This window comes from Nannobrachium achirus, assembly GCF_963921795.1.
Source record: "Nannobrachium achirus genome assembly, chromosome: 13".
In the NCBI taxonomy this organism is placed as follows: domain Eukaryota; kingdom Metazoa; phylum Chordata; class Actinopteri; order Myctophiformes; family Myctophidae; genus Nannobrachium; species Nannobrachium achirus.
The window spans coordinates 2,514,163-2,541,061 of NC_137833.1; the positions used below are offsets into that span (position 1 = coordinate 2,514,163).

Consider the following 26,899-nt stretch of genomic DNA (forward strand, 5'->3'; position numbering starts at 1 on the left):
ACATCACCTGAACGTCACAGGGAACATACTAACATCACCTGAACGTCACAAGGAACATACTAACATCACCTGAACGTCACAGGGAACATACTAACACCACCTGAACGTCACAGGGAACATACTAACATCACCTGAACGTCACAGAGAACATACTAACATCACCTGAACGTCACAGGGAACATACTAACATCACCTGAACGTCACAGGAACATACTAACATCACCTGAACGTCACAAGGAACATACTAACATCACCTGAACGTCACAGGGAACATACTAACATCACCTGAACGTCACAGGGAACATACTAACATCACCTGAACGTCACAGGGAACATACTAACATCACCTGAACGCTACAGGGAACATACTAACATCACCTGAACGTCACAGGGAACATACTAACATCACCTGAACGCTACAGGGAACATACTAACATCACCTGAACGTCACAGGGAACATACTAACATCACCTGAACGCTACAGGGAACATACTAACATCACCTGAACGTCACAGGGAACATACTAACATCACCTGAACGCTACAGGGAACATACTAACATCACCTGAACGCTACAGGGAACATACTAACATCACCTGAACATCACAGGGAACATACTAACATCACCTGAACGTCACAGAGAACATACTAACATCACCTGAACATCACAGGGAACATACTAACATCACCTGAACGTCACAGAGAACATACTAACATCACCTGAACGTCACAGGAACATACTAACATCACCTGAACGTCACAAGGAACATACTAACATCACCTGAACGTCACAGGGAACATACTAACATCACCTGAACGTCACAGAGAACATACTAACATCACCTGAACGTCACAGGGAACATACTAACATCACCTGAACGTCACAGGGAACATACTAACATCACCTGAACGTCACAGGAACATACTAACATCACCTGAACGCCACAGGGAACATACTAACATCACCTGAACGTCACAAGGAACATACTAACATCACCTGAACGTCACAGGGAACATACTAACATCACCTGAACGTCACAGGAACATACTAACATCACCTGAACGCCACAGGGACATACTAACATCACCTGAACGTCACAGGGAACATACTAACATCACCTGAACGTCACAGAGAACATACTAACATCACCTGAACGTCACAGGGAACATACTAACATCACCTGAACGTCACAGAGAACATACTAACATCACCTGAACGTCACAGGAACATACTAACATCACCTGAACGTCACAGGGAACATACTAACATCACCTGAACGTCACAGAGAACATACTAACATCACCTGAACGTCACAGGGAACATACTAACATCACCTGAACGTCACAGGGAACATACTAACATCACCTGAACGTCACAGGAACATACTAACATCACCTGAACGTCACAGGGAACATACTAACATCACCTGAACGTCACAAGGAACATACTAACATCACCTGAACGTCACAGGGGATTACTAACATCACCTGAACGTCACAGGAACATACTAACATCACCTGAACGTCACAGGGAACATACTAACATCACCTGAACGTCACAGGGAACATACTAACATCACCTGAACGTCACAGGGAACATACTAACATCACCTGAACGTCACAGGAACATACTAACATCACCTGAACGCTACAGGGAACATACTAACATCACCTGAACGTCACAGAGAACATACTAACATCACCTGAACATCACAGGGAACATACTAACATCACCTGAACGTCACAGAGAACATACTAACATCACCTGAACATCACAGGGAACATACTAACATCACCTGAACGTCACAGAGAACATACTAACATCACCTGAACATCACAGGGAACATACTAACATCACCTGAACGTCACAGAGAACATACTAACATCACCTGAACATCACAGGGAACATACTAACATCACCTGAACGTCACAGAGAACATACTAACATCACCTGAACGTCACAGGAACATACTAACATCACCTGAACGTCACAGAGAACATACTAACATCACCTGAACGTCACAGAGAACATACTAACATCACCTGAACGTCACAGAGAACATACTAACATCACCTGAACGTCACAGAGAACATACTAACATCACCTGAACGTCACAGGGAACATACTAACATCACCTGAACGTCACAGGGAACATACTAACATCACCTGAACGTCACAGGGAACATACTAACATCACCTGAACGTCACAAGGAACATACTAACATCACCTGAACGTCACAGGGAACATACTAACATCACCTGAACGTCACAGGGAACATACTAACATCACCTGAACGTCACAAGGAACATACTAACATCACCTGAACGCTACAGGGAACATACTAACATCACCTGAACGTCACAGGAACATACTAACATCACCTGAACGTCACAGGGAACATACTAACATCACCTGAACGTCACAGGGAACATACTAACATCACCTGAACATCACAGGGAACATACTAACATCACCTGAACGTCACAGGGAACATACTAACATCACCTGAACGTCACAGAGAACATACTAACATCACCTGAACGTCACAGGGAACATACTAACATCACCTGAACGTCACAAGGAACATACTAACATCACCTGAACGTCACAGGAACATACTAACATCACCTGAACGTCACAGGGAACATACTAACATCACCTGAACGTCACAGGGAACATACTAACATCACCTGAACGTCACAAGGAACATACTAACATCACCTGAACGTCACAGAGAACATACTAACATCACCTGAACGTCACAGAGAACATACTAACATCACCTGAACGTCACAGGGAACATACTAACATCACCTGAACGTCACAAGGAACATACTAACATCACCTGAACGTCACAGGGAACATACTAACATCACCTGAACGTCACAAGGAACATACTAACATCACCTGAACGTCACAGGGAACATACTAACATCACCTGAACGTCACAGGGAACATACTAACATCACCTGAACGTCACAGGGAACATACTAACATCACCTGAACGTCACAGGGAACATACTAACATCACCTGAACGTCACAGGGAACATACTAACATCACCTGAACGTCACAGGGAACATACTAACATCACCTGAACGCTACAGGGAACATACTAACATCACCTGAACACCACAGGGAACATACTAACATCACCTGAACGCTACAAGGAACATACTAACATCACCTGAACACCACAGGGAACATACTAACATCACCTGAACGTCACAGGGAACATACTAACATCACCTGAACGTCACAGGGAACATACTAACATCACCTAAACGTCACAGGGAACATACTAACATCACCTGAACGTCACAGAGAACATACTAACATCACCTGAACGTCACAGGAACATACTAACATCACCTGAACGCTACAAGGAACATACTAACATCACCTGAACACCACAGGGAACATACTAACATCACCTGAACGTCACAGGGAACATACTAACATCACCTGAACATCACAGGGAACATACTAACATCACCTGAACGTCACAGGGAACATACTAACATCACCTGAACGTCACAGGGAACATACTAACATCACCTGAACGTCACAGAGAACATACTAACATCACCTGAACGCTACAAGGAACATACTAACATCACCTGAACACCACAGGGAACATACTAACATCACCTGAACGTCACAGGGAACATACTAACATCACCTGAACGTCACAGGGAACATACTAACATCACCTGAACGTCGAGAACATACTAACATCACCTGAACGTCACAGGGAACATACTAACATCACCTGAACGTCACAGGGAACATACTAACATCACCTGAACGTCACAGAGAACATACTAACATCACCTGAACGTCACAGGAACATACTAACATCACCTGAACGCTACAAGGAACATACTAACATCACCTGAACACCACAGGGAACATACTAACATCACCTGAACGTCACAGGGAACATACTAACATCACCTGAACGTCACAGGGAACATACTAACATCACCTGAACGCTACAGGGAACATACTAACATCACCTGAACGTCACAGGGAACATACTAACATCACCTGAACGTCACAGGGAACATACTAACATCACCTGAACGTCACAGAGAACATACTAACATCACCTGAACACCACAGGGAACATACTAACATCACCTGAACGTCACAGGGAACATACTAACATCACCTGAACATCACAGGGAACATACTAACATCACCTGAACGTCACAGGGAACATACTAACATCACCTGAACGTCACAGGAACATACTAACATCACCTGCTGGACCTGAACGCCACAGGGAAACATCATCATTTTATGCTTTAACTATTGAAAAATAGAAAATCTACAAGCTCACAGCGCAGCACCGAGTGCCATTTTTTTAAGGCAAACTTTTGTTACTCAAATCTTTGCTTCTGGGGGGTCCCTGGAACAACATATTTTGAGATGGGGGTCCGCGGTCAAATACCTACATTTCTGGGGGTCCTTGACATGAAAAAGTTTGAGAACCACTGATGATAGAAACTGAAGCTGATGTGTAGGTTCTCTCTCCTGATTGGATGAAATCTGTTTATTAAAATGCTGGAGAGAAGGGGAGACCCCTGATTGGAGGGGAGACCCCTGTTACCGGGCAAACAATGAATGTTCTATTAACCAAAATAATTCACCTACAGCACCTTCATGTCAGCATAATGAATGCTAGACTGTTAGAACTAAAACGTACCTTACTTAGTGATTATGTTGTCCATTGTCCACTGCTATAAACAGTGGGTAACAGCAAGTCAACACGCTATGAGTGGGTTTGTTTGAATAGGAAGCATTTTGGGTCGGATTCAATAAACAAACAGACAGCGTTGCATGTGTCAATGTTTTGATCTTCCAACATCTGTGAGTGATCTCACTGAGCGCTTATAGGGCTTGATTTATACTTAGTTGCCGCAAGCCAAAAATAGCAGATCTACAAGTTCAAGTGAGCTTGTAGACCTGCTATTTCCGGTGCACGTCATCGGCGTCCAATCAAGCATGAATCAAGCTTCGACGGGCTCATGCTCAAGTGAAGGTTCGCACCGTTCGTTTTGTACTTTTCATTCATTGAGTTTCAAGAGCTAATTTAAATGTGTTTTATGTTTACAATATAAAAAATGATTTCTTAGACAGCTTTGTTTGACAGCACTGTCATCATGTAAGGTGTATTTTCAAATATTTAACCACTTGAACCGACAAATACTTTCTCTTCTTTTCCCTCTACAAATCTCTTTGCCACAAAATAGTCGATCTACAAGCTTACAACGCCTCGCAGCGCGAGGCGTTGTAAGCTTGTAGATCTGCTATTTTTTTGGCTAATGTTCCACTAGGGATTCTAGGGTTCAAATGGTTGATGTAAAAACATGGTCCTATCACACAAAGATTTGGCGGCCCCCCTGTGGTAACTATGAGGACCCCCCCAGGGGTCCCGGACCCCCTGTTGAAGACCCCTGATATAGTTCAAAATACAGCTCACTTACTGTGTCACGCAGTTCTTGGATATTTTTCCTCAAATCTTCTTTTATCGGAGAATACTGCAGGCTTTCTGCCTCGGCAACCTGTGGAGTTGTGACGTCAGAACAGAAGAAAGAAATATTAACTAAACGCAGAAACACTAGAAAAAACAAGATGCAATAATGATTGATTGATTGATTATTTTATTAGACAAAAATGGAGAGCAGTACAAGTATAGTCAATACAACTGAAATGTAGTACAGTACAAGTACAGTTAAACACCCTGCCTAAACGGAACATCCCAAATAAGACTTTTTAGGGCCTTTTTTTTATGTTGGAAGCTCTCGCATGTGATAGCATAACACCTTTCCTTTTTATTGATTATTTTATCTGTATGATGCTATTTGTTCTAAACATGTACATATTTATACATTATGCTATCTGTACAAGTCTGTATGTTAGGCTTATATCATTTGATTATTTGACCCGTTTCTATCCTGTGTTTTTCTCCTGCTCTGTTTCTATCCTCACTTATCAAAAAATAAATAAAACTAAAATAAAACCCTAAAAAAATATATTTCCCCTACTTCTACCTATGAGGGTGTATTCTGCCAATGCATTTTCAGGGCAGCAAACCACATTCAGTGAAGGCAGTTCAGAACGTCAGGGAAACACCCCAAATATTGGTGTGTGCTGCGCACGCCATGTTTCAAAAATCCCACCTGAAAATAGATTTAAGACTTGGGATTATTATTATTATTATATATTTTTTAATATATTTATTTTTTGCTTTATGGGTTAATTTCATTAAGCCTTCCACTGGCCAATCACAGTGAGTCTAGCTGAGCTTAGCCAATAATTGACCTTATTCACACCGCGGCCATCTTGGATCACATGACCACATGGGGTGGCAACGCAGCCAATCAGAAGCTGTTGGGTGAGGCAAGACCCACACGCGGAAGCTTCTCATTGGCTGCATTGCCACCCCATGTGGTCATGTGATCCAAACTTTGAGCCGTTTGTGCCACGATGTAGGCCATATCTGTTTGTGCCAAGATGTAGGCCATACCTGTTTGTGCCAAGATGTAGGCCATATCTGTTTGTGCCAAGATGTAGGCCATACCTGTTTGTGCCAAGATGTAGGCCATACCTGTTTGTGCCAAGATGTAGGCCATATCTGTTTGTGCCAAGATGTAGGCCATACCTGTTTGTGCCAAGATGTAGGCCATACCTGTTTGTGCCAAGATGTAGGCCATACCTGTTTGTGCCAAGATGTAGGCCATATCTGTTTGTGCCAAGATGTAGGCCATATCTGTTTGTGCCAAGATGTAGGCCATACCTGTTTGTGCCAAGATGTAGGCCATACCTGTTTGTGCCAAGATGTAGGCCATATCTGTTTGTGCCAAGATGTAGGCCATACCTGTTTGTGCCAAGATGTAGGCCATACCTGTTTGTGCCAAGATGTAGGCCATACCTGTTTGTGCCAAGATGTAGGCCATATCTGTTTGTGCCAAGATGTAGGCCATATCTGTTTGTGCCAAGATGTAGGCCATACCTGTTTGTGCCAAGATGTAGGCCATACCTGTTTGTGCCAAGATGTAGGCCATACCTGTTTGTGCCAAGATGTAGGCCATACCTGTTTGTGCCAAGATGTAGGCCATATCTGTTTGAGCCAAGATGTAGGCCATATCTGTTTGTGCCAAGATGTAGGCCATATCTGTTTGTGCCAAGATGTAGGCCATATCTGTTTGTGCCAAGATGTAGGCCATATCTGTTTGTGCCAAGATGTAGGCCATATCTGTTTGTGCCAAGATGTAGGCCATATCTGTTTGTGCCAAGATGTAGGCCATACCTGTTTGTGCCAAGATGTAGGCCATACCTGTTTGTGCCAAGATGTAGGCCATATCTGTTTGTGCCAAGATGTAGGCCATATCTGTTTGTGCCAAGATATAGGCCATATCTGTTTGTGCCAAGATATAGGCCATATCTGTTTGTGCCAAGATGTAGGCCATACCTGTTTGTGCCAAGATATAGGCCATATCTGTTTGTGCCAAGATATAGGCCATATCTGTTTGTGCCAAGATATAGGCCATATCTAGGCCAGATGTTTTCCCTAAATGTTATTTTATTTGTTGCTGTTGGTAGTCATTAGCCTGCTTCCAGACCATAGACCCCGCCCACTAGTGATGCGCGGGTCAGGTTTTTTTCATAACCCGCACGACCCACAGCCCGCACGAAACGTAACCCGCCCGCGCCCGCCCCGCAGAACAATATACAAATCAACGAATCCGCCCGCCCCGCAACCCGCATTTAAAAAAAAGATGGTATATCATCTCCAGAATAGCTCATCTGTATACGGCTCTTCTAAGTACCCAACGTCGCTTTACAGAAAGGTTTACAGTAGCACAATATTGTCATGGGCTAAATAAACAAACGTGTTGTTCAAATTGGGGTTTAGCCTAAAAGACATTCATTCAAAGACGTTCATTCTCTCTGGGGCATCGTCGGGGTAAGAATGGCGTTTCAGGTTTTATGTCAATCATATTTATACAGTGCAGACAGCAAAAGACGGACAATATTACATTCTGTTGGTTATTGATTCACCAGATTAGAGAGATGGGATCATGGGAGCGACTCGAGGTGGGCGCATGGTGATTTTCCGATGGCCTTAAAGTCCGAGTGACTTAAAGTCCGAAAGGCTGTTCAATTTAGTAGCCTATATGAGAGCGGAGACACACAGGGGGAGGAGAGAAAGAGGAGGAGAGGCGGCTGACTTTGGATGCGCAGCATGTGATGTTTAAGATGTTAAACTTGGTCTCACACATCATCACACATAGGCCTATGAGTGATTACTTTGTTTGATTTGAAAGCATGATGGATAATAAAGACCTGGATGTTACCTCTTATTGTGTGATCCAGGATGGATGCAGTCAATTTGAAGAAATAATAATCCAGCATGGACAATAAGAAAGCACTGGCCTACGTTTTCATTCACTTCTTGACTGAAAATCTATTCTATATAGCCTATATGTCATTTTATAACCTAGTTTAAACTAAGGGAGGCGGGAGCTGCTCGACTCTTTTCAGACGAGCGCTGACACAATTGAGTGCAAGAGCTTAATTGAAATGACCTACATAATATATGCGCAGTGAACTTGAATTATATAATTAATTATTTGGGAGCAGGTGTGTAAAGATTCTAATCTATAAACATCTCAAATAGCTTTTATACTTTTTTTAATTAGATTTGGCCTTATATATTGATATGTGCTCAGATCTGGCTATTTATTTGCTGGCTTTTAGGCTAATTAATTAATTGTTTTAATCATGCCAACCTCGATCTGCGCATGAGGGGGGGGGCTCTCTCTCTCTGAGACATCGGATTCGGATCTCCGTGCCGTTGGACTTTCAGGCCGTCGGAATATCGAGATTTTGCCCTCGCTCGAGGCGAGCGTGGTTGGTTCATTGAGTCAAAAAATCCGCCTCACTTGCGAAAGTTGTGTTTCAAATCGTATCCGTTGACTGGCTGGTTATATAACTTACCCGACACAAAGTATTTAGCTATAAACGGACTTGTGTGGATGACAGAGACACATACGGTAAGTGAAATCCTGCTGAATTGTTTGTGCATTCTTCTGCTGTGCCAGCCGATCTCCGTGTTATCCTCCCTTGGTATGGGTCTGTTTTCACCCCTGTCATGCCTTGGCCAAGGCTCAGTAGTCGGACTACCAACTACCAGGAGCTGGTAGATCCGTTATCGCCCATAGACTTGTCATTGCAATGCGCATGCGCCAATGCACGTTCACAGGAACAGTATACTGGTCGCTCCGTCAGTGAGAATCGAACCCCGGCCGTCGGATTACTAGTCCCCGACGCTACCGACTGAGCTAACCAAGGCAGCTGGCGGACTTTTGTTTTTTGCTTGGTTTTACACATGACTCGGTAACGGGAGCAGTCCCCTGGTCAAAATTTACTATTCTGTCCATAACGGCACATAATTCGGTAACGCTGCTGAGTCGGCTCATGCGCCGTTCGCACCGTTCGCCGCGGCGACTCGGTCGCTACCGCTCCCTCGGCGGCGGCTCTCGGGGCTCATCGGCGCCTGAGACGGCGCGGCTCCGTCGTTTATAGTGGCGTGAACGGTAGCGTCGGGTGGCTGGTAACCACCTCATAGCGGTATCGAATCCCGCTTCGGGAACAATTTTTTTTTTCTTTCTCAAGGCTGATATTAAGGTTGATATTGGGACTACCCAGCTACTGGTAGTTGGTAGTCTGACTACTGAGCCTTGGCTAAGGTATGACAATTTTGATAACAGTCCCATCCATAGGATATGATAACACGTGTATCAGGTGCAGCGCTCACGTTGTGTCTAATGTTGTCAAAATGCGGTTCGCGGGCCCAACAGGAGCGGAATTGGGACGGTCCTCGCACCAAGGAGCGGAGGAGAAACCTCGCTCCTCTCTGGCGCATTTTAAAACATGCTCGCTCGCTCATGCTCGTATTCAAACGTTATATTCTTATTCTTATAGGACTACTCTTATTAAGAATAAAAGGCAAATAAGAACAGGTGATTATTCTTATTTATTTTTTGCACATGAGAGTGGTGATAACCCGCCCGCCCGCCGCCCGCCAATATTGAGTCTCAAACCTTGACCCACCCACCCGCACGCGGGCGGGTTGGCGGGCGGGTGGGGGCACCGGGTCGGCCCGCGCATCACTACCGCCCACTCTCAGAGTGGACTTTTTCTCTGGTCTGGAGCTGAGTACATGAATCGTTTTTTATTTTCGGCTGCTCCAATGAGCGCGGGGGGTGGGGGTGGGTCTAACGAATATCCAATCCGCGCAGCAGTTGAAACGATTCAAATGAAGTTCACACAGACAGGCAGGCTGAGGAAGGTACACACACACACACACACACACACACGCGCGCGCGCACTTATTTCACCAAGCTGTTAATGTTGATTACATGTTTCTGGTCGCAGTTCTGTGTGGAAGCAATCACTGGCACAGACAGACACACACACAATCACACACACACTCCGCGACCATGCGTCGCGTCCACCGTGCGTCTCGCAGCGGACGCGCGCACGCTCGCAAAAAAGTCCCTCCCCCGTAAATCGCTCAGAATAGGGCACAGTTTCAGACTAAAGCGTGAGATGAGTCTGAAATCAGGCTAGGTAGTCATGGCTGCTAGTTCCCACCTGATGTTGTGTGGGAGTCCAGACCGCTCCAGTCCGTACTGAATAACAGCTAGCTTGCATAACGTCTTCAGACTAGGACTTAAGTCTAAGATGTACAGGTCATCAGGTTTGTCAAATCCTCCAAAGAGAATGACACGATCTCCCACGATGCAACAGCACATCCTATACATCCCACCAGGGCCTTTTCCTTTGGGCTCAAACTTCTTCCAGGAGAAGGTCTCTGGGTTTAATTTCCACAGATCATTTAATCTCTTTCCAATTTTGTAGCCGCCAAATATGTACAGCTCTCCATTGTAGGCGAAGGCTGAAGGAGAGATGCGTCCGTCTGGAAGAAGCTGTTCTAGAGGTGTGTTCAGCCAACAGTTGGTCTCTGTGTCAAACACTCTGATCTTGTCGTAGGTATAATCGAACCCCCAGCCACCAAATACAAACATCTTTGTCCCGATGATGGTGGCAGAGTGACGATGTGAAACACGTGCTGGAGTACCTCTGGTGTTAATTAAAGACCAGACCATTGTGTTTGTGTCCATCTTGTAGATGTCATTATAGTATCTATTCACAGTGTAGTTGTATCCTCCATGGATAAACATGACCTTCCCCGAGACACAGGCTGAGTGGTCCTCCCTTGCCTCTGGAACAGTTCCAGAAACCTTGGGCTTAAACCATCTGTGGGTGTCGACATCAAATGCATAAAGCAAGTTGCAGTTCTCAAATGGTTTGGTAATACGTCCTCCCCAGATGTAGATGGTATATTCTATCAGCACAGCTGTGTGGTAGCAGCGACTGGAGGGAACCTCAAGGTGAAGTTCTCCTCTTCCAGGTGTAACTGGAGACAACCTCATCCAGCGCAAAGACACAGTGTTGAAGACATGAACCTCAATGTTCCATCTCCATCTTCCAAAGGAGAACACCTTGTGCTCCACTATGACAGCAGCATGGAAGCGTCTCTTTGGGCCTCCGTTCAGACGTATCGTCCAAGTTAACATCAGCAGTTCTCACCAATCGTGTTCAGGGAAAAGTTTCTTCTTGCTGTTACTAAATGACTATTGTTTATTTGTCAATTCAGGACATATAGGACAATTACAGGGTTGTGATGATGTCGTTGTGAGAGCCATTGTGTGATGATGTCAATAAGTGCAATTGTATTAGTTTTACATTTGCTAATCAGTACTATGACATCACTACCGTGATGTCACAAAGACATTTCCAATGTTCTTCAGCCCGTTGTGGGATAAAAATTATTTAAAAAAAAAAGAAAAAAAAGGTTTTAACTACCATCATGTCAGTCATCTTCATATGTGGGCGTGGTCAGCGACAGACAAGAACGCAGAATTAATCAACACAATAAAATGTTAATTGATTGCTTTTATAACAATATATCATTAGGCAGATTAACCCCTTAAGCCCCACGAAACTCCTCTCCTCTCCACAGGTGTTGATGCTAACAATAGGTGTGTGTTGTGTGAAGGTCTGTCTGCCATGATCCCAGGAGCCCAGGATGGACATGTGGTCCAGGTGATGGACTACAACCCTCAGCAGATTGAAGACCTACTGGGGCACTACTTTAACACCCTGAACCAGAGCCCTGAGGAACACCACTTTACTCACCAACACACATTCAACACATCAACTTTACTGTAGAATAAAAGTACAGTGTGACCGTGCCCTTACACCTGTAAACCTGTTATGTGACAAATTATGAAAGCTAATTCTGTTTTTATTTGTTGGACTTTTTATACCCAGTTTATGTATTACATATTACATATCTATTTCATCATAAAGACTGTTTGGACATGTTCCTTATTTTTGGTGCACAATACTGTCTATATCTCATAAAACATTTAAAGTGGAATATTCGCATTGGAACACTTTTATCAATGGAATGGAACAGCCGGTTGCAAATGTATATTTTGATGCACCCTACCCTCCATGGCTTCTAAAGTAGGCAAACCCCTCAATGCAATGCTTTGTTTTCAAGAGTCAGTATAGCATTACAAAGAACCCCAAAACCTACCACTTCCATAGAGAATGGGATGAAGACTTTCCCCCCCACGGTTTTCTATTTCATGTGTGCTTGTCTTATGCGGTATGTTACACCAGGGCTGCTATTCCAAAGCCCCCTCACGTAACATGTTGTTTTGGATGCTCTACATCATATACATGGGCAACTGGCGGCCCGGGGGCCACATGCGGCCCCCACATTCACTTAATGCGGCCCGCAGGTTAATATCGGAATACTGATATATTATTGATTTCAGCTGTTACAATTCCAAACATGCAAACATGACCCGCTTTAATTACTTCATTCTATATTATTGGCTTATGACTAGTGCTAGTCATTTTCTTATGTCCAGTGTATTTTGTATTAAGTGAATAACATAAAAGTTTTACTCTTCAGGATAATAATAATAAGTAAAAATAATTCCGGCTTCCAATTAAAAAAAAATGAAAAATAGCAGATCTACAAGCTCAAAACTTGTCGCACTGCGACGCGTTTTAAGCTTGTAGATCGGCTATTTTTGGCTGTATATGCATTGTGGCACTCTGGAGTGAGTGTGAAAATATAGTGGCCCTCTCCATCATCAAAGTTGCCCACCCCTGCTCTACATCCTCACGATGGGGGCTCCTCACTGGTAGGTGACTGACCAAGACAGACAGCAGTGACAACACACAGAGATGTGTGAGGGGAGGAGTAAACTGCCATAAGGACTGCCATGGGGAGCAACAGGGGAACAAAAAAAAAAGAAAAATTACCCATATGACCAAAGCCAATAAATAACATTTCTGTTCAAATATTGAAACGATTAAAAATGTTTTTTTGTGTCTTTGTGTTTCAGTGATCGTTGCAGAGGTAACGCAGCCGTCTCTAGGCGTGGGTTATGAGTTGGGTCGGGCTGTGTCCATGAAGAAGAGAATCCTGTGTCTGTTCACACCTTCATCAGGAAGAAGTACCATTTGTTTGTTTGTTTTCTTACCTTCTCGGGTTGGGGAGCAGACAATAGGCCTGATTTACAATGCAGGCCAAATCCAGCCTGAATCAGATCTGTGTCACATCCAGATTGGAATCTGATTGGTTTAAATGGTCACATGGTCACTTGGAACCAATCAGATTCCAATCTGGATGTGACACAGATCTGATTCAGGCTGGATTTGGCTGCAATGTACCGTAAATCAGGCCAGATGTTTTCCCTAAATGTTATTTTATTTGTTGCTGTTGGTAGTCATGGCTACCAGTTCCCACCTGATGTTGTGTGGGAGTCCAGACCGCTCCAGTCCGTACTGAATAACAGCTAGCTTGCATAACGTCTTCAGACTAGGACTTAAGTCTAAGATGTACAGGTCATCAGGTTTGTCAAATCCTCCAAAGAGAATGACACGATCTCCCACCATGCAACAGCACATCCTAAACATCCCATCGGGGCCTTTTCCTTTGGGCTCAAACTTCCAGGAGAAGGTCTCTGGGTTGAATTTCCACAGATCATTGAATCTCTTTCCCCATTTGTAGCCGCCAAATATGTACAGCTCTCCATTGTAGGCGAAGGCTGAAGGAGAGCTGCGTCCTTCTGGAAGAAGCTCTTCTAGAGGTGTGTTCAGCCAACAGTTGGTCTCTGTGTCAAACACTCTGATCTTGTTGTCGTAGGTGTCATCGTTCCTCCAGCCACCAAATACAAACATCTTTGTCCCGATTATGGTGGCAGAGTGACGACATGAAACACATACTGGAGTACCTCTGGTGTTAATTAAAGACCAGACCATTGTGTTTGTGTCCATCTTGTAGATGTCATTATAGTATCTACCGGTATACACACTAGTGTTGTATCCTCCATGGATAAACATGACCTTCTCCAAGACACAGGCTGAGTGGTCCTCCCTTGCCTCTGGAATGGTTCCAGAAACCTTGGGCTTGAACCATCTGTGGGTGTCTACATCAAATGCATAAAGCAAGTTGCAGTTCTTATATGGTTTGTTAATACGTCCTCCCCAGATGTAGATGGTATATTCTATCAGCACAGCTGTGTGGTAGCAGCGACTGGAGGGAACCTCAAGGTGAAGTTCTCCTCTTCCAGGTGTAACTGGGGACAGCCTCATCCAGCACAAAGACACAGTGTTGAAGACATGAACCTCAATGTGATCTCTGTTATTGTTGTCACCTCTTCCAAAGGAGAACACCTTGTGCTCCACTATGACAGCAGCATGGAAGCGTCTCTTTGGGCCTCCGTTCAGACGTATCGTCCAAGTTAACATCAGCAGTTCGCCAATCGTGTTCAGGGAAAAGTTTCTTCTTGCTGTTACTAAATGACTATTGTTTATTTGTCAATTCAGGACATATAGGACAATTACAGGGTTGTGATGATGTCGTTGTGAGAGCCATTGTGTGATGATGTCAATAAGTGCAATTGTATTAGTTTTACATTTGCTAATCAGTACTATGACATCACTACCGTGATGTCACACGACATTTCCAATGTTCTTCAGCCCGTTGTGGGTAGAAGGTCTTTGTGCTCAACAGTGGGACAAACTGAATAAAGAGAACAATACGTACCTGCGTAGAAAGAGATTACCCAAAAAACAGAATGTGCAGGCAGCTTCCGGCGCCGCAGCCGAGAGTGATCTACAAGCTAACAACGGTTGCATCTGCGACGCGACGTGAGCTTATGTCTGCTGTTAACCGGAAGTGTCCCGCAAATAATGCTACAGTCTGTCACACGTCACACGTCACACTTTTGCCAAACCACAACCACCACCCATCAATTCTCACACGACTCTCTTCTAGCGCTACCATGAGGTCGATTCTTGCAAAACACATTTATGGACACTGCTCCTACAATTTTTGCCCTAAAATCACACAAATCGGTACATAGTATGTCTACACTCATGTCATCAACATGAATCTGTCCCATATAGCGCCACCTTCAGGACGATTTTTTTAAAACACATTTTTGGACACTGCTCCTACAGATTTTGCCCTAAAATCACGCAAATCGGTACATAGTATGTCTACACTCATGTCATCAACATGGATCTGTCCCATATAGCGCCACCATCATTCCGAATTTTTTAAACACATTTTTGGACACTGCTCCTACAGATTTTGCCCTAAAATCACGCTGCGACCTGGCGGTCGCTTATCTCCCGATTAGGGAGTCTTACTGGTGTATTACATATTACATATCTATTTCATCATAATGACTGTTTGGACATTTTCCTTATTTGTGGTGCATAATACTGTCTACATCTCATAAAACATTTACAGTGGAATATTCTCAGTGTATTTCCATGACGTTTACCACAACTGCTAGCTAGACACTGACAACGTATGTGCCCCTGCCAATTTGCGCAACACCTTTACACAAACAACAACACGTCTATGGTATGTGATCTGACTCTTAAATCAGGTATGAGTTTATATAAGACAATTATGTACCACGGAATAGTTAATGGCCCGGACGTGATGCGACTTGAGTAAAAGAGATAAAGTGATCACGAATCACTTGGGACTGTTTGCATGGCCTATAGCAGCATTAATGAGGGCTTAAAGAGTATCTAAGTCTACCTCTTTCCCATAACTGTGAACAAGGTGGAACACGACACAAAGAGTGCCACACCTTCTGTGTGTATATACCGTGTGTATTTATTTACACACCTTTTGTGTATACTCAATTATACACATTGTTATCAACAAGGTGACAAGGTAGCCAACATACAGTATATAGTAGAATTATAGTCTAAAACCGTTATAATGGACACAATAACCAGTGTTCCAATGGATCCAGTAGTTATTATTTATCTCTTGTTCATACTTTTCATTGCATCAATATTTATAAAGCCCTACAGACACATTCTACACACATTCTACCACTTTTAACCTGGCGTACCAAATTTGCACATTATAGGCAATCATTTATATTTGAATAGGTTTCAAAAGTAATATAATAATGTAAAATGTGGAATTCTGTGTGTATATGACATTGTACGTATATGTAGGATTGTATGTGGGTTACGGATGTATTTGTGGGGTGTGTGAGTGACTGAGTGGGTGGGTGGGTGGGTGGTAGGTGGTTTGCAGGGTAGTATGTTTTGAATTGTGAAATATTAATATTTAAAAGAGAATATTTATATTGTGTCGAGTCTGGCATAGAACAGTGGTTCTCAAAGTGGATTCCAGGGACCCTGTGGGTTCCTTTAAAGGGGTCTAAATTGACCGATACAAGTCTGTAACTCTGACAGTGTACAAAGTACACTGTCAGAGTTAAGGGGAGGGACCATGGAATCCTCTACTGGCGTAGAGGATGGCATCCCTGTGCCAGAAATGTCTCAATGCATTTCAATAAATAATACAAATCCTTATCTTGCTTCTTAGACACGTTCTGCGGTCGATGTTCCCACACGATATTATTGAGCAATGAGAAATCAAAGTGCTGCAAAGTGCAAGAATAATGCTGCCAACATCAACACAGCTGCTATCAGAACCAGGCACTGAGTGAACGTGTAAAGGTCATGTCAGTGTTTCCTGCAAACATGAGTCTCACACCAACCACAGCTACTGTATTCATTCATTCATTCATTCATTCATTCATCCATCCATCCATCCATCCATCCATCCATCCATCCATCCATCCATCCATCCATCCATCCATCCATCCATCCATCCATCCATCCATCCATCCATTCATCCATCCATCCATCCATCCATCCATCCATCCATCCATCCATCCATCCATCCATCCATCCATCCATCCATCCATCCATCCATCCATCCATCCATCCATCCATCCATCCATCCATCCATCCATCCATCCATCCATCCATTCATCCATTCATCCATCCATCCCTCCATCCATCCATCCATCCATCCATCCATCCATCCATTCATCCATTCATCCATCCATTCAGTGGTGTAAAGTAACAAGTACAATTTTGAGGCATTTTTATTTTACTGGAGTATTTCCCATTTTCAGTACTCCACAGGCATTTTTTTTTTTCACCACAATTATTTAAAAAAAAAAGTTATTAGTTACTTTGTGTATTTTGATTATTATCATTATCACACAAGACAGAAAACCCACTCCAGTTCAGCCCTATATATTTTGGCCTTATAAAAATAGCTGATCTACAAGCTCAAGCTTGTAGATCGTCTTATTTCAAAAGATTTGTATACATTGAAATGGGATATTCTGCATAATGAGTACTTTCTACTTTTGGTATTTTAAGAAAATTTTGTTCCTTATACTTTGTACTTTTACACAAGTAAATTTGGAATTCCTTAATTTTACTTGCAGAGAATAATCTATAGTGCGGCATTGACGTAAAGGTAATGTCAATGTCCTCTAGTAGCTCTTGACACACACATACTGTACTGTACTGCCACCAACCACCTACTGCATTCATTCATTCATTCATTCATTCCTCCATCACTGACCGCCTGATGCTGCTGCTCCAGCCAGGTGTGATCTGCAGCCTCCTCCTCTGTCACATCCACAGACTCTGCTCTATCGTGTGTCTGTGGAGAGAAACGTGTTCACAAACACAGTTACAGACAATACACCAATATTGCACTCATAAACCAAATAGTCTTGGTGAAACAAGCTGATTTGCAACTGTACTTTGGAGTGATTTGTTTTTCCCGTTTACACTGTCTACACCAAATCCTTTGGCCAAAAAAAGGTAATTCTACCACCTTTTGTGGCGGTGCGCCCGAACACTTCCAGATAAGCTTCAACATCCTCTTCAGGGGTTAACTTAGTCAGAAACTGTTCAGATACTGGATTCTGATTGGCTTACAACAGTGGTAAATCAGTCAACAACCTTGAGTTGGCTCATGGACCCCGCCCACTGTTGTGTTGCAGTTGTATAACTAAATAGCTTTGCAAGTTACAACTGTGTTTTCTTTCATTTATATGGTAGAAGTGGTAGAAAAGCAATTTACCATTCGAGGGTCGTGGGTTGTTGGCTGATTTACCACTGTTTCAGGGTTGTGGCACGAGGCTTACATCTACAAGCCGTGAGCTTGTAGATGTAGTATTTGGGGGCGAATGTTGCGCCCAGAATGGTCATGCTGGGGTTCAAGTGGGGTGCCTAGCACAAACTCTTTTCAAAAGGGCGTCTGCGGCCAAAATACATATTTATTTGGGGGAGTATATCAATTTGCTTGGGTACCAGTGATCTATGCTACTGATACTTTTCAAATCTAAAAGTTTGATGATAAACAGAGGAATGTAGAATATTTGAAGCGTAACCATAGTTTACCTGCTCGTGTCGTTGTGTGTGTGCAGAACGGGCGGTGAACAGTGGTTCCAAATGACTGAGAACACTGTCCTCTGCATTCAGATCCCTCTCCAGTAGATGGAACATACCGGTAGACTGGCTGGATTGCGTAGCTTCGTCCCCTTTGCAAACACCTGAAGATTTTATTCTGCATCAAACAGCAAATTATTATGTATTATTAAAGAACACTGGACTGTCAGATATCTCAATATTCGTTGCTACAGTTCAGAAACATCGTTCTCCCTGTCTCTCCACAGGAAAATGGGCATTTTCAGGTCAGAATACTGTACCAATTTTATCCAATCAGAGGAGATTACCTAACTCATTCAGGATGTAAATTGGAAGTGAAGAATTAAAGGTTTCCTGTCAGCTGCAGATCTAGAAAAGGCAATTCACACGTTTATTTCTTCTCGTTTAGACTACTGTAACTCTATTTATTACAGCCTCTGTAAGCCTCTCTGTAGCATCACGTCTCCAATTAGTGCAGAACTCAGCTGCCAAACTGTTAACCAATTCTAAGAAACTGTGACCATATCACCCCCATTCTAGTTGCCCTGCACTGGTCACCCGTTGGTTTTAGAATTGATTTTAAGATTTTACTGATGACTTTTAAAGCTGTGAATGGTCAGGCTCCAAGTCATATTTCTGACATGCTGTAAGCCTACAAGCCGGTGTGAATTCTCAGATCCTCAGACCAGGGCCTCCTGGAGACTCCTACACCAGAGCTTGTCACAAAAGGTGGCTGCGGGCTTTTGCAGTCCGGGCCGCTAAGCTTTGGAACGCCCTACCTGTTGACCTAAGACGTGTAAAATCTGTGTCATCTTTTAACTCCTGCCTGAAAACCCACCTCTATGTTAAATGCTTTTTGTACATTTATTTTTTTATTTTTGCTTCATTTATTATATCTGTATGTGTCTATTTTTCATTTTATGCCTACTGTGCTTTTTAAATACCGGTATTGATCTTTTGTTGTAGTTTTCCCCTAATGTTCATCATTGTTTATTTACCCTGCTCTGTAAAGCCTTTGTGACTACATATGTATGTCTAGACATGTGCTACACTACATTTGTGTAGCACATGTCTAGACATAGACATGTAGGCTACATACTATATTCAATATCATTCATTATCATTAGCCTATCATTACACACACACACACACACACACACACACACACACACACACACACACACACACACACACACACACACACACACACACACACACACACACACACACAGTGAGTGAGTAAAATAAGACATGCTCCTTTAGAGACTCATATGCAGGTTGTGAGCAACTGTGCCCTCTAGTGTTCAGTGCACTAATAATGGCATTAAGACAGTGGTTAATGTATTTTTCCTTGGAGCCCCTGCTTCTGACATCTGGCAAAAGCTGACACCCCCCCCCCCCCCCCACCTCAGAAATGTTAGCCACTTAAGCCCTATATAGCCTATACTTACCAGTAACACTCCCTAATCGGGAGATAAGCGACCGTAGGTCACTTATCTCCACAAATAGGGCAAAAATGTGTTTTGCCAAAATCTTCCTGATCCATGTTGATGACATGAGTGTAGACATACTGTGTAGTGATTTTCGTGATTTTAGGGCAAAATCTGTAGGAGCAGTGTCCAAAAATGTGTTTTTAAAAATCGGCCTGGAGGTGGCGCTATATGGGAGAGATTCATGTTGATGGGATGAGTGTAGACATACTGTGTACCGATTTGCGTGATTTTAGGGCAAAAATTGTAGGAGCAGTGTCCAAAAATGTGTTTTGCAAGAATCGGCCTCATGGTGGCGCTAGAAGAGGGCCATGTGAGAAATGAGGGGTGGGGTCTCCGCGCCGGCAAGGCGGACGAATAGGTACCGGCCCCGGCTGTCCCGGTCGCTCCTAGCCGGAGTTACGGCATTTTATGTGAGCTGCAGTGTAGGGGGTCCTCCACTGGGGGCGCCACCACTTTTGCATCCGTTCTGGAGCACCAGGAGTGGGTGGTCCCCGGGAATTCCCCGTGAGCAGCCCCGTGGGGGTGGTCATTTGGTCAGTTTAGCACATTTGGTCATTTTTTACATCTGGGGGTCCCCCCAGGTCCCTGGAGCTCCGGGGGTCCTTGGAGGTTGTAGTTTGGCAGGTAAGGAAGGTGTGTGCAAAATTTGGCATGGATCGGGGCAACGGTTGCGGAGATATGAGCAGGGCAAGAGTGTGACGTGTGAGGTGTGACAGACAGACTGACGGACTGACTTACACTTTGTGCAGGGTTTGATAGTAAATGCGACCTATGGTCGCAACTACTGCAAAGATAAAATAGCCGAAGCTGTGTGAGCTTGTAGATCAGATATTTCGACTATTTGTTTTTAAAACCTTTTGAGAAATTGACATGTTTCTGACATAATGGCCCAAAAATGCAAGTACGTCACTGTACTTCGTGCCACGCTTTCAACCTGGCATCCCTAATTTGGGCATATCATTGTAGGCGATAATTTATATTTCAATAGGTTTCAAAAGCACACAAATGTTTTTTCTTCTGGGGGTCCCTGGCACAAAACCTTTTCAGATGGGACTCTGCGGCCAAATACATGAATTCTGGGGGTCCTAGACATTTGAGAAGCACTGCACCTGGGGCCGGCATAGCTCAGGGGTAGAGAAACCGTCATTAGAGCACGAAGGGTTCCTGAAGGGTTCCCAGTTCAAATCCAGGCTCCCCCTGAGTAAATGTCGAAGAGTCCTTGGGCAAGACTCTGAACCCCTGGTTGAATCTGTGTGTGAATGGGTGAATGTAATGCACAATCTATGTAAAGCGCCTTGGATAAAAGCGCTATATAAATGCACCATTTACCATTTACCTGAGCTGGGTGCAGACCAGGGATCCGTCGGCACGGCCGGCTGTGAGCAGTGTCTGGCCGTCAGCGGAGAAGGAAACTCTCCCAATGCCGCCCAGACGGCGGGAATGACACTGGACCTCAGCACATCGCTCCTGCACACAGCAACAGTTGAAACATGGATCTCATAATGGGTTAAAAAAGCAAAATAAAACCTCATGACTGAAGAATAATGTTGTGCGATTTGTTGGGGGCTCCTTTCACATGCAGCGCTGTTTCCTAAACAATTAAAACAATGTGTAAAATTATGTTTTAGTAATATTATTCCCACTGTTCTACATACTGCCAAACCAGGTGAAAAATGACAGTTGATGCTTAACCTTTGCTTTTATATGAATTCTCCGAGACCATTAGGATTCTATGGAAGACGAACATATTGCTAGTTTGACTACTTTAAATGCTCTAAGCTTAAAATTATATATATTGGACCCCCTGTAGTAACTCTGAGGACCCCCTGGCCCTAGGGGTTATCTTAAAATTATATTTTAAGATAATTATTTTCCCTGTGCAACAGGATTCCATTGAAGACATGGAAGCCAGCTTCTATGGAATCCAAATGACTGAAATCAGTCGTGGCGACTGAGAACTTTATTCATGTGCATCTACTACAATGTTTTTTGTTATAGCTGCTTAGCCTGTCTATCATTCACAGTTAAAGGAGGACAACCACCCATTTTCAACATTGAACCTTAGAGGAGTTGTGTGGAATTAAAGAAAAAGGTCCCCACCCTTCTGTGTTGCCTAGAACTGCATGGAGGGTCATGGCTTGCAGATGTACTCTGCAAGCCAAGACCCCCACAATGTATCAATGTTGAAAGTGGTTTTCCAATTTAACTTGGTGGCTCATTAACAACATTTAATTTTGTATAACAGTTGAACTGTGTTATTCTCTGTCAATAATGTTTAGTACAGCACATCATTGCCTCAGACAAGAACTGTATTGCCTTATTGCCATTACTGATTATCTTAATTGTATTATGGCTTCTATTTGGACATTACTGTACTTTAGCAAACAGAAAAGCCACCAACACATCATGTGACAAATCTTTGAATCTTGAATTGAACCATGATTGGATGATTGGATTTCAACAGTTACAATATAGACAGACAGAAAGACAAGTAGGTAGGTAGGTAGGTAGGTAGGTAGGTAGGTAGGTAGGTAGGTAGGTAGGTAGGTAGGTAGGTAGATAGATAGATAGATAGATAGATAGATAGATAGATAGATAGATAGATAGATAGATAAGACAGATGACACCTTTATTTTTGCAGACATTCGTTAAAGCTCCTACCAAAGAGGTGCTCTCCCAGACACGCAGCAGACCGTCCCGGCCCCCAGAGGCGAGCCAGGGGAGGTGGGGTGACAGGACCAGGGTGGCGGGACCCAGAGGATGGCCCTTCACCTCCTGCACGGGTCTCAGCTGCACCTCTCTGTGACTGGAGAGAGGACCTTTATCCTGGGGCAGAGAGGTCAGGATATTATGGGGGAGCAATATTTGTATAGCGCTTACAGGAGTCTTCATCGTTTTCAGGCCAAGGACCCCTTAGTTGAGAGAGAGAAGAAGCAGGGACCCCCACACACCCTTTTTGTAGATTCCATATAGTTTCATCGTTTGACAGCACAATCATCATTGTATTTTGGATTCATGTCAATTTGTGTTTTCAGATGTTTAACCACTTGAACCGTCAATACGTAATAAAGTTGACCTTTCACTCTCTACTTGGTCTGCTCTTTTCCCCTCTACAAAACCTCTTTGCTGAAAATAGCCGAGCTTGTAGATCTGCTATTTTTGGCTAAAGTTCTCAGAATATGGACGCTGGGGTTCAAGTGGTCAATATAAAAAAGGAGAAAAAAAGGTTTCTATCACACAAAGATTTGGAGGACCCCAGGGGTCCCGGAACCCTTGTTGAAGACCCTTTTTAAGTTTTGAGAACCCCTGCAAACCGATCACAAGATAAACAGATGTGGATAGATAGATCCTCACCTGAGGCAGTGTGAATTTCTGAAGCGTTTTCCTCTGGTGACAGTATGCAAAGAACTCATTCACTCCCAGGACACATGACTGCAGCGCAGGAGTTACTTTGTACGTGGACCCCTGTAGGATGTCCTTAGACAGACGGCCAAACCGGTCTATACACCCTGATCCTGAAAATCATAGATGCTACAATTTAGCTGACGCTCGAGCAACTTAGTTACGGGGTCCGCTCACTATCCCGACGGGCCGCTGTTAGTTACTGAGGTTAAGTTTAGGGTTAGGGGTAGAGTTAGGGTTAGTTTTAGTGTCGGAATACCGGCCCGGACCCCTTAGTTACAAATATGAAACTAGAATATGAGTAAGCATGAACCTTAGTCAATAAACTAAATTATCACGTAAGTTGATATAGGCCTACCAAGTAAACAATTGACCTAGCTAGCATATGTCTAAACAACATGCTACCTAAATAACATTCTGTACATTTGAAACTATAGGAAACCGTGAACCTATAGCAATGTTTTCAGATATATGCAGTGTTGTAAAAAGTACATTATTTGTCTAAATGTTTAATTGTTTTGTATGAATGTACTTGGGTTCTGTACCACTGGAAACAATACCAGCAGAGTACCAAAACCAATACAAGCAGCGACAGCGTACCCGTAAGGTCCTTCACAGGCAGCGTACCCGTAAGGACCTTCACAGGCAGGGTGAGCACTGTGACCAGGCTGCCCTCGTGCACTTTGTCCTTCTGTCCGGAACACAGAGCAAGCACTTTCACCTGGTCGCTGTCCCTAACACACTGGGTGGAAAGTTGCACAATCGACCCGGCAACAACTGTGAAGCAATAGAGAATGCAGTGAGAGTGCAGTCTTGTGCTGTCCAATTTATTTCATAACCGAGGATCTGTCTAGACGGGGTGGCATAGCTCAGGGGTAGAGAAACCGTCATTAGAGCACGAAGGGTTACCGAAGGGTTCCCAGTTTGAATCAGGGCTCCCCCTGAGTTAATGTCGTGTCTGATCAAATTAATATAAATTATCTAAATACTGAATCAAGCAACTCAAAAACTGTCCCGGGTGCTCCCAAAAGACTGATTAGACAAAAGTGTTTTCTTTTTTTTTAAGAGAAACATCCCTTTAACATTTTGTGATAGAGAGAAACAAGTAACCAAGATAAAGTATGTCTGCCTAATAGTAACCATATGTCAATCGCTAGCATAGACGGGTTTCTTGTTTACAAACATTGAGACTAAATGCACAGCTGACTGTATCATGTAATCAATTCCGTCCAATCCCCAAACCTGTTGTTTTGGGGAGCGCTGGTTTCATTGGCTAATTTTGGTACGGACCCTGCGCACTCATCTAGTTTTATCAGTGTAACGTGGACCAGAAACCCGTCTAATAATAATAATTCTGTGCACCAAAGAAAGACTTGCTGTATTTCCATTATTGCCTCCTTTAGTAGAATAAGCATAGAGCAAAGCAATTCAGTTTAATTTAAACCTTTAATACAAAATATCTACCTGTGTAGCCTATGACTGAAAATCTCTTTGATGGCTTTGGATCCAGTAGATAGACATGTGCATCTGAGGCACCTGTGAGAAGGTAGTTCCCTCCTTGGTCGAAACTGCAACATAGAAACGCACACGTTGCACAGCTTCTGGGTTTGTTTCCATAAGCTATGGCTCAGTTTCAGTCAGATAAGGTTCACAGAACCTAATTTGGGGCCTGCTCAGGAACTGGTAATAACCCTGAGGTCTGGGGAACCCAGAACTTATACTTTCAAATGTTTTCTAAAATAGCTAGAACAGCTGCATGTTTGCAACATGTTTGCAGAACTGATACAGAAATGAAATTGAATAGGTGACTTCTCTCTCACACACACAAACCAGTCGTTTTTAACGAGACAGTGTTCTTTGAAGGCATGGGTATTTCTTAAGGCAATGATGGAGACCAAGGAACTTGACTTCAAATGAAAGAAGATAGAACACCTTTATATCATTAGCAAATGCTATAAATAGAACATGATTAAAATATTAACCTGGAAGACTAGAAGTAGTCTTTTGCAGTCAGCAGTTTTTGAGCCAGCATCTGGACTAAATGGTAGACATGGGGATAATGACTGTGAACCCAAAAATGGTGACCGCTTGCTAACATGTCAGGATAGTAGTTACAGTAGATTTACTCTGTGCAGGCTGCCTGGCTGCCCTCTGTGTACTGGTATTTTTCACCATTAAGTTGGCTGTAAATCACTCTATTTTTGTATTATATATAGAGCTGAGCTTGCCAGTGAAATAAAGCCATTTTATGTTTTTTCCACTTGAACTGGAGTGCCTTGGCTTCTCTCATTCCATCAAAATGAAATTGATTTCAGAGCTGTCTCAAAGGAATTCGAATTATCTTCTTGATGAGGAACTGAATTACCTGACCAAACACAACTTGCTTAATTTGCACACCATTGTTCAACGCTGTTGTATGGACAAAAATAGCCAATCTACAAGTTCACAACGCAACACATCACGTCTACTTCATCGTGTGATGGAATCTAAATCGTTCACCATCAATAATGAATGCAACAAAAATCCTATTAATAATACAGGTATAAATGTAAGTCCACTTGCAGCAGGTGGTGGACAGGCCTGTCGTAGAGGTGAACTTTATGAACCAGACGAGGACGCTCCTTCCTGGTCAGGTCAATAAAGAGGACATGTCCCGATGCGGTCCCCACGGCGGCGTACTGTGCAACAGGACAGCAAGCCACGCTTGTCACCTAAACAACACACACAAAGACAGACACTTCTATACAGCAATTCATTTTAACGATTTTAAATCAGGGGTCTTCAACCTTTTTCAGGCCAAGAACCCCTTTAGCTGAGAGCGAGAGATGAAGCAGGGATCTTTTCTATTAATATGTTGGATTCATGTTGATGTGCATTTTCAGACAAGCTGACAATGCCTTGTGAGGCATTGTGAGCTTGTAGATCTGATATTTTCAGATCCCTCAGAGTATGGTGCTAGTGTAAAAGAAGATCGTCCTAACGCACAAAGATTTGGCGACCCCTGTGTAGCACCTCTGAGGGCCCCTGTTGAAACCCCCTCTATGACTAGACTTGTCCAAACT

The 26,899-nt window shown here is 43.4% G+C and overlaps 1 protein-coding gene across 1 annotated transcript in view; it reads right to left on the minus strand.

The window, feature by feature from the left end:
- Nucleotides 1-26,899, minus strand: part of cfap43 (cilia and flagella associated protein 43) — a gene marked incomplete at both ends in the record, with an annotated part of 72,168 nt that overhangs the window by 38,946 nt on the left and 6,323 nt on the right. The window contains 9 exons of the mRNA XM_080740070.1: nucleotides 14,056-14,343; nucleotides 18,089-18,169; nucleotides 18,916-19,081; nucleotides 21,772-21,902; nucleotides 23,097-23,261; nucleotides 23,790-23,950; nucleotides 24,438-24,614; nucleotides 25,302-25,405; nucleotides 26,376-26,548. Coding sequence (XP_080596196.1) covers nucleotides 14,056-14,343; nucleotides 18,089-18,169; nucleotides 18,916-19,081; nucleotides 21,772-21,902; nucleotides 23,097-23,261; nucleotides 23,790-23,950; nucleotides 24,438-24,614; nucleotides 25,302-25,405; nucleotides 26,376-26,548 — 1,446 coding nt within the window. The remainder of the gene's footprint in view (nucleotides 1-14,055; nucleotides 14,344-18,088; nucleotides 18,170-18,915; nucleotides 19,082-21,771; nucleotides 21,903-23,096; nucleotides 23,262-23,789; nucleotides 23,951-24,437; nucleotides 24,615-25,301; nucleotides 25,406-26,375; nucleotides 26,549-26,899) is intronic.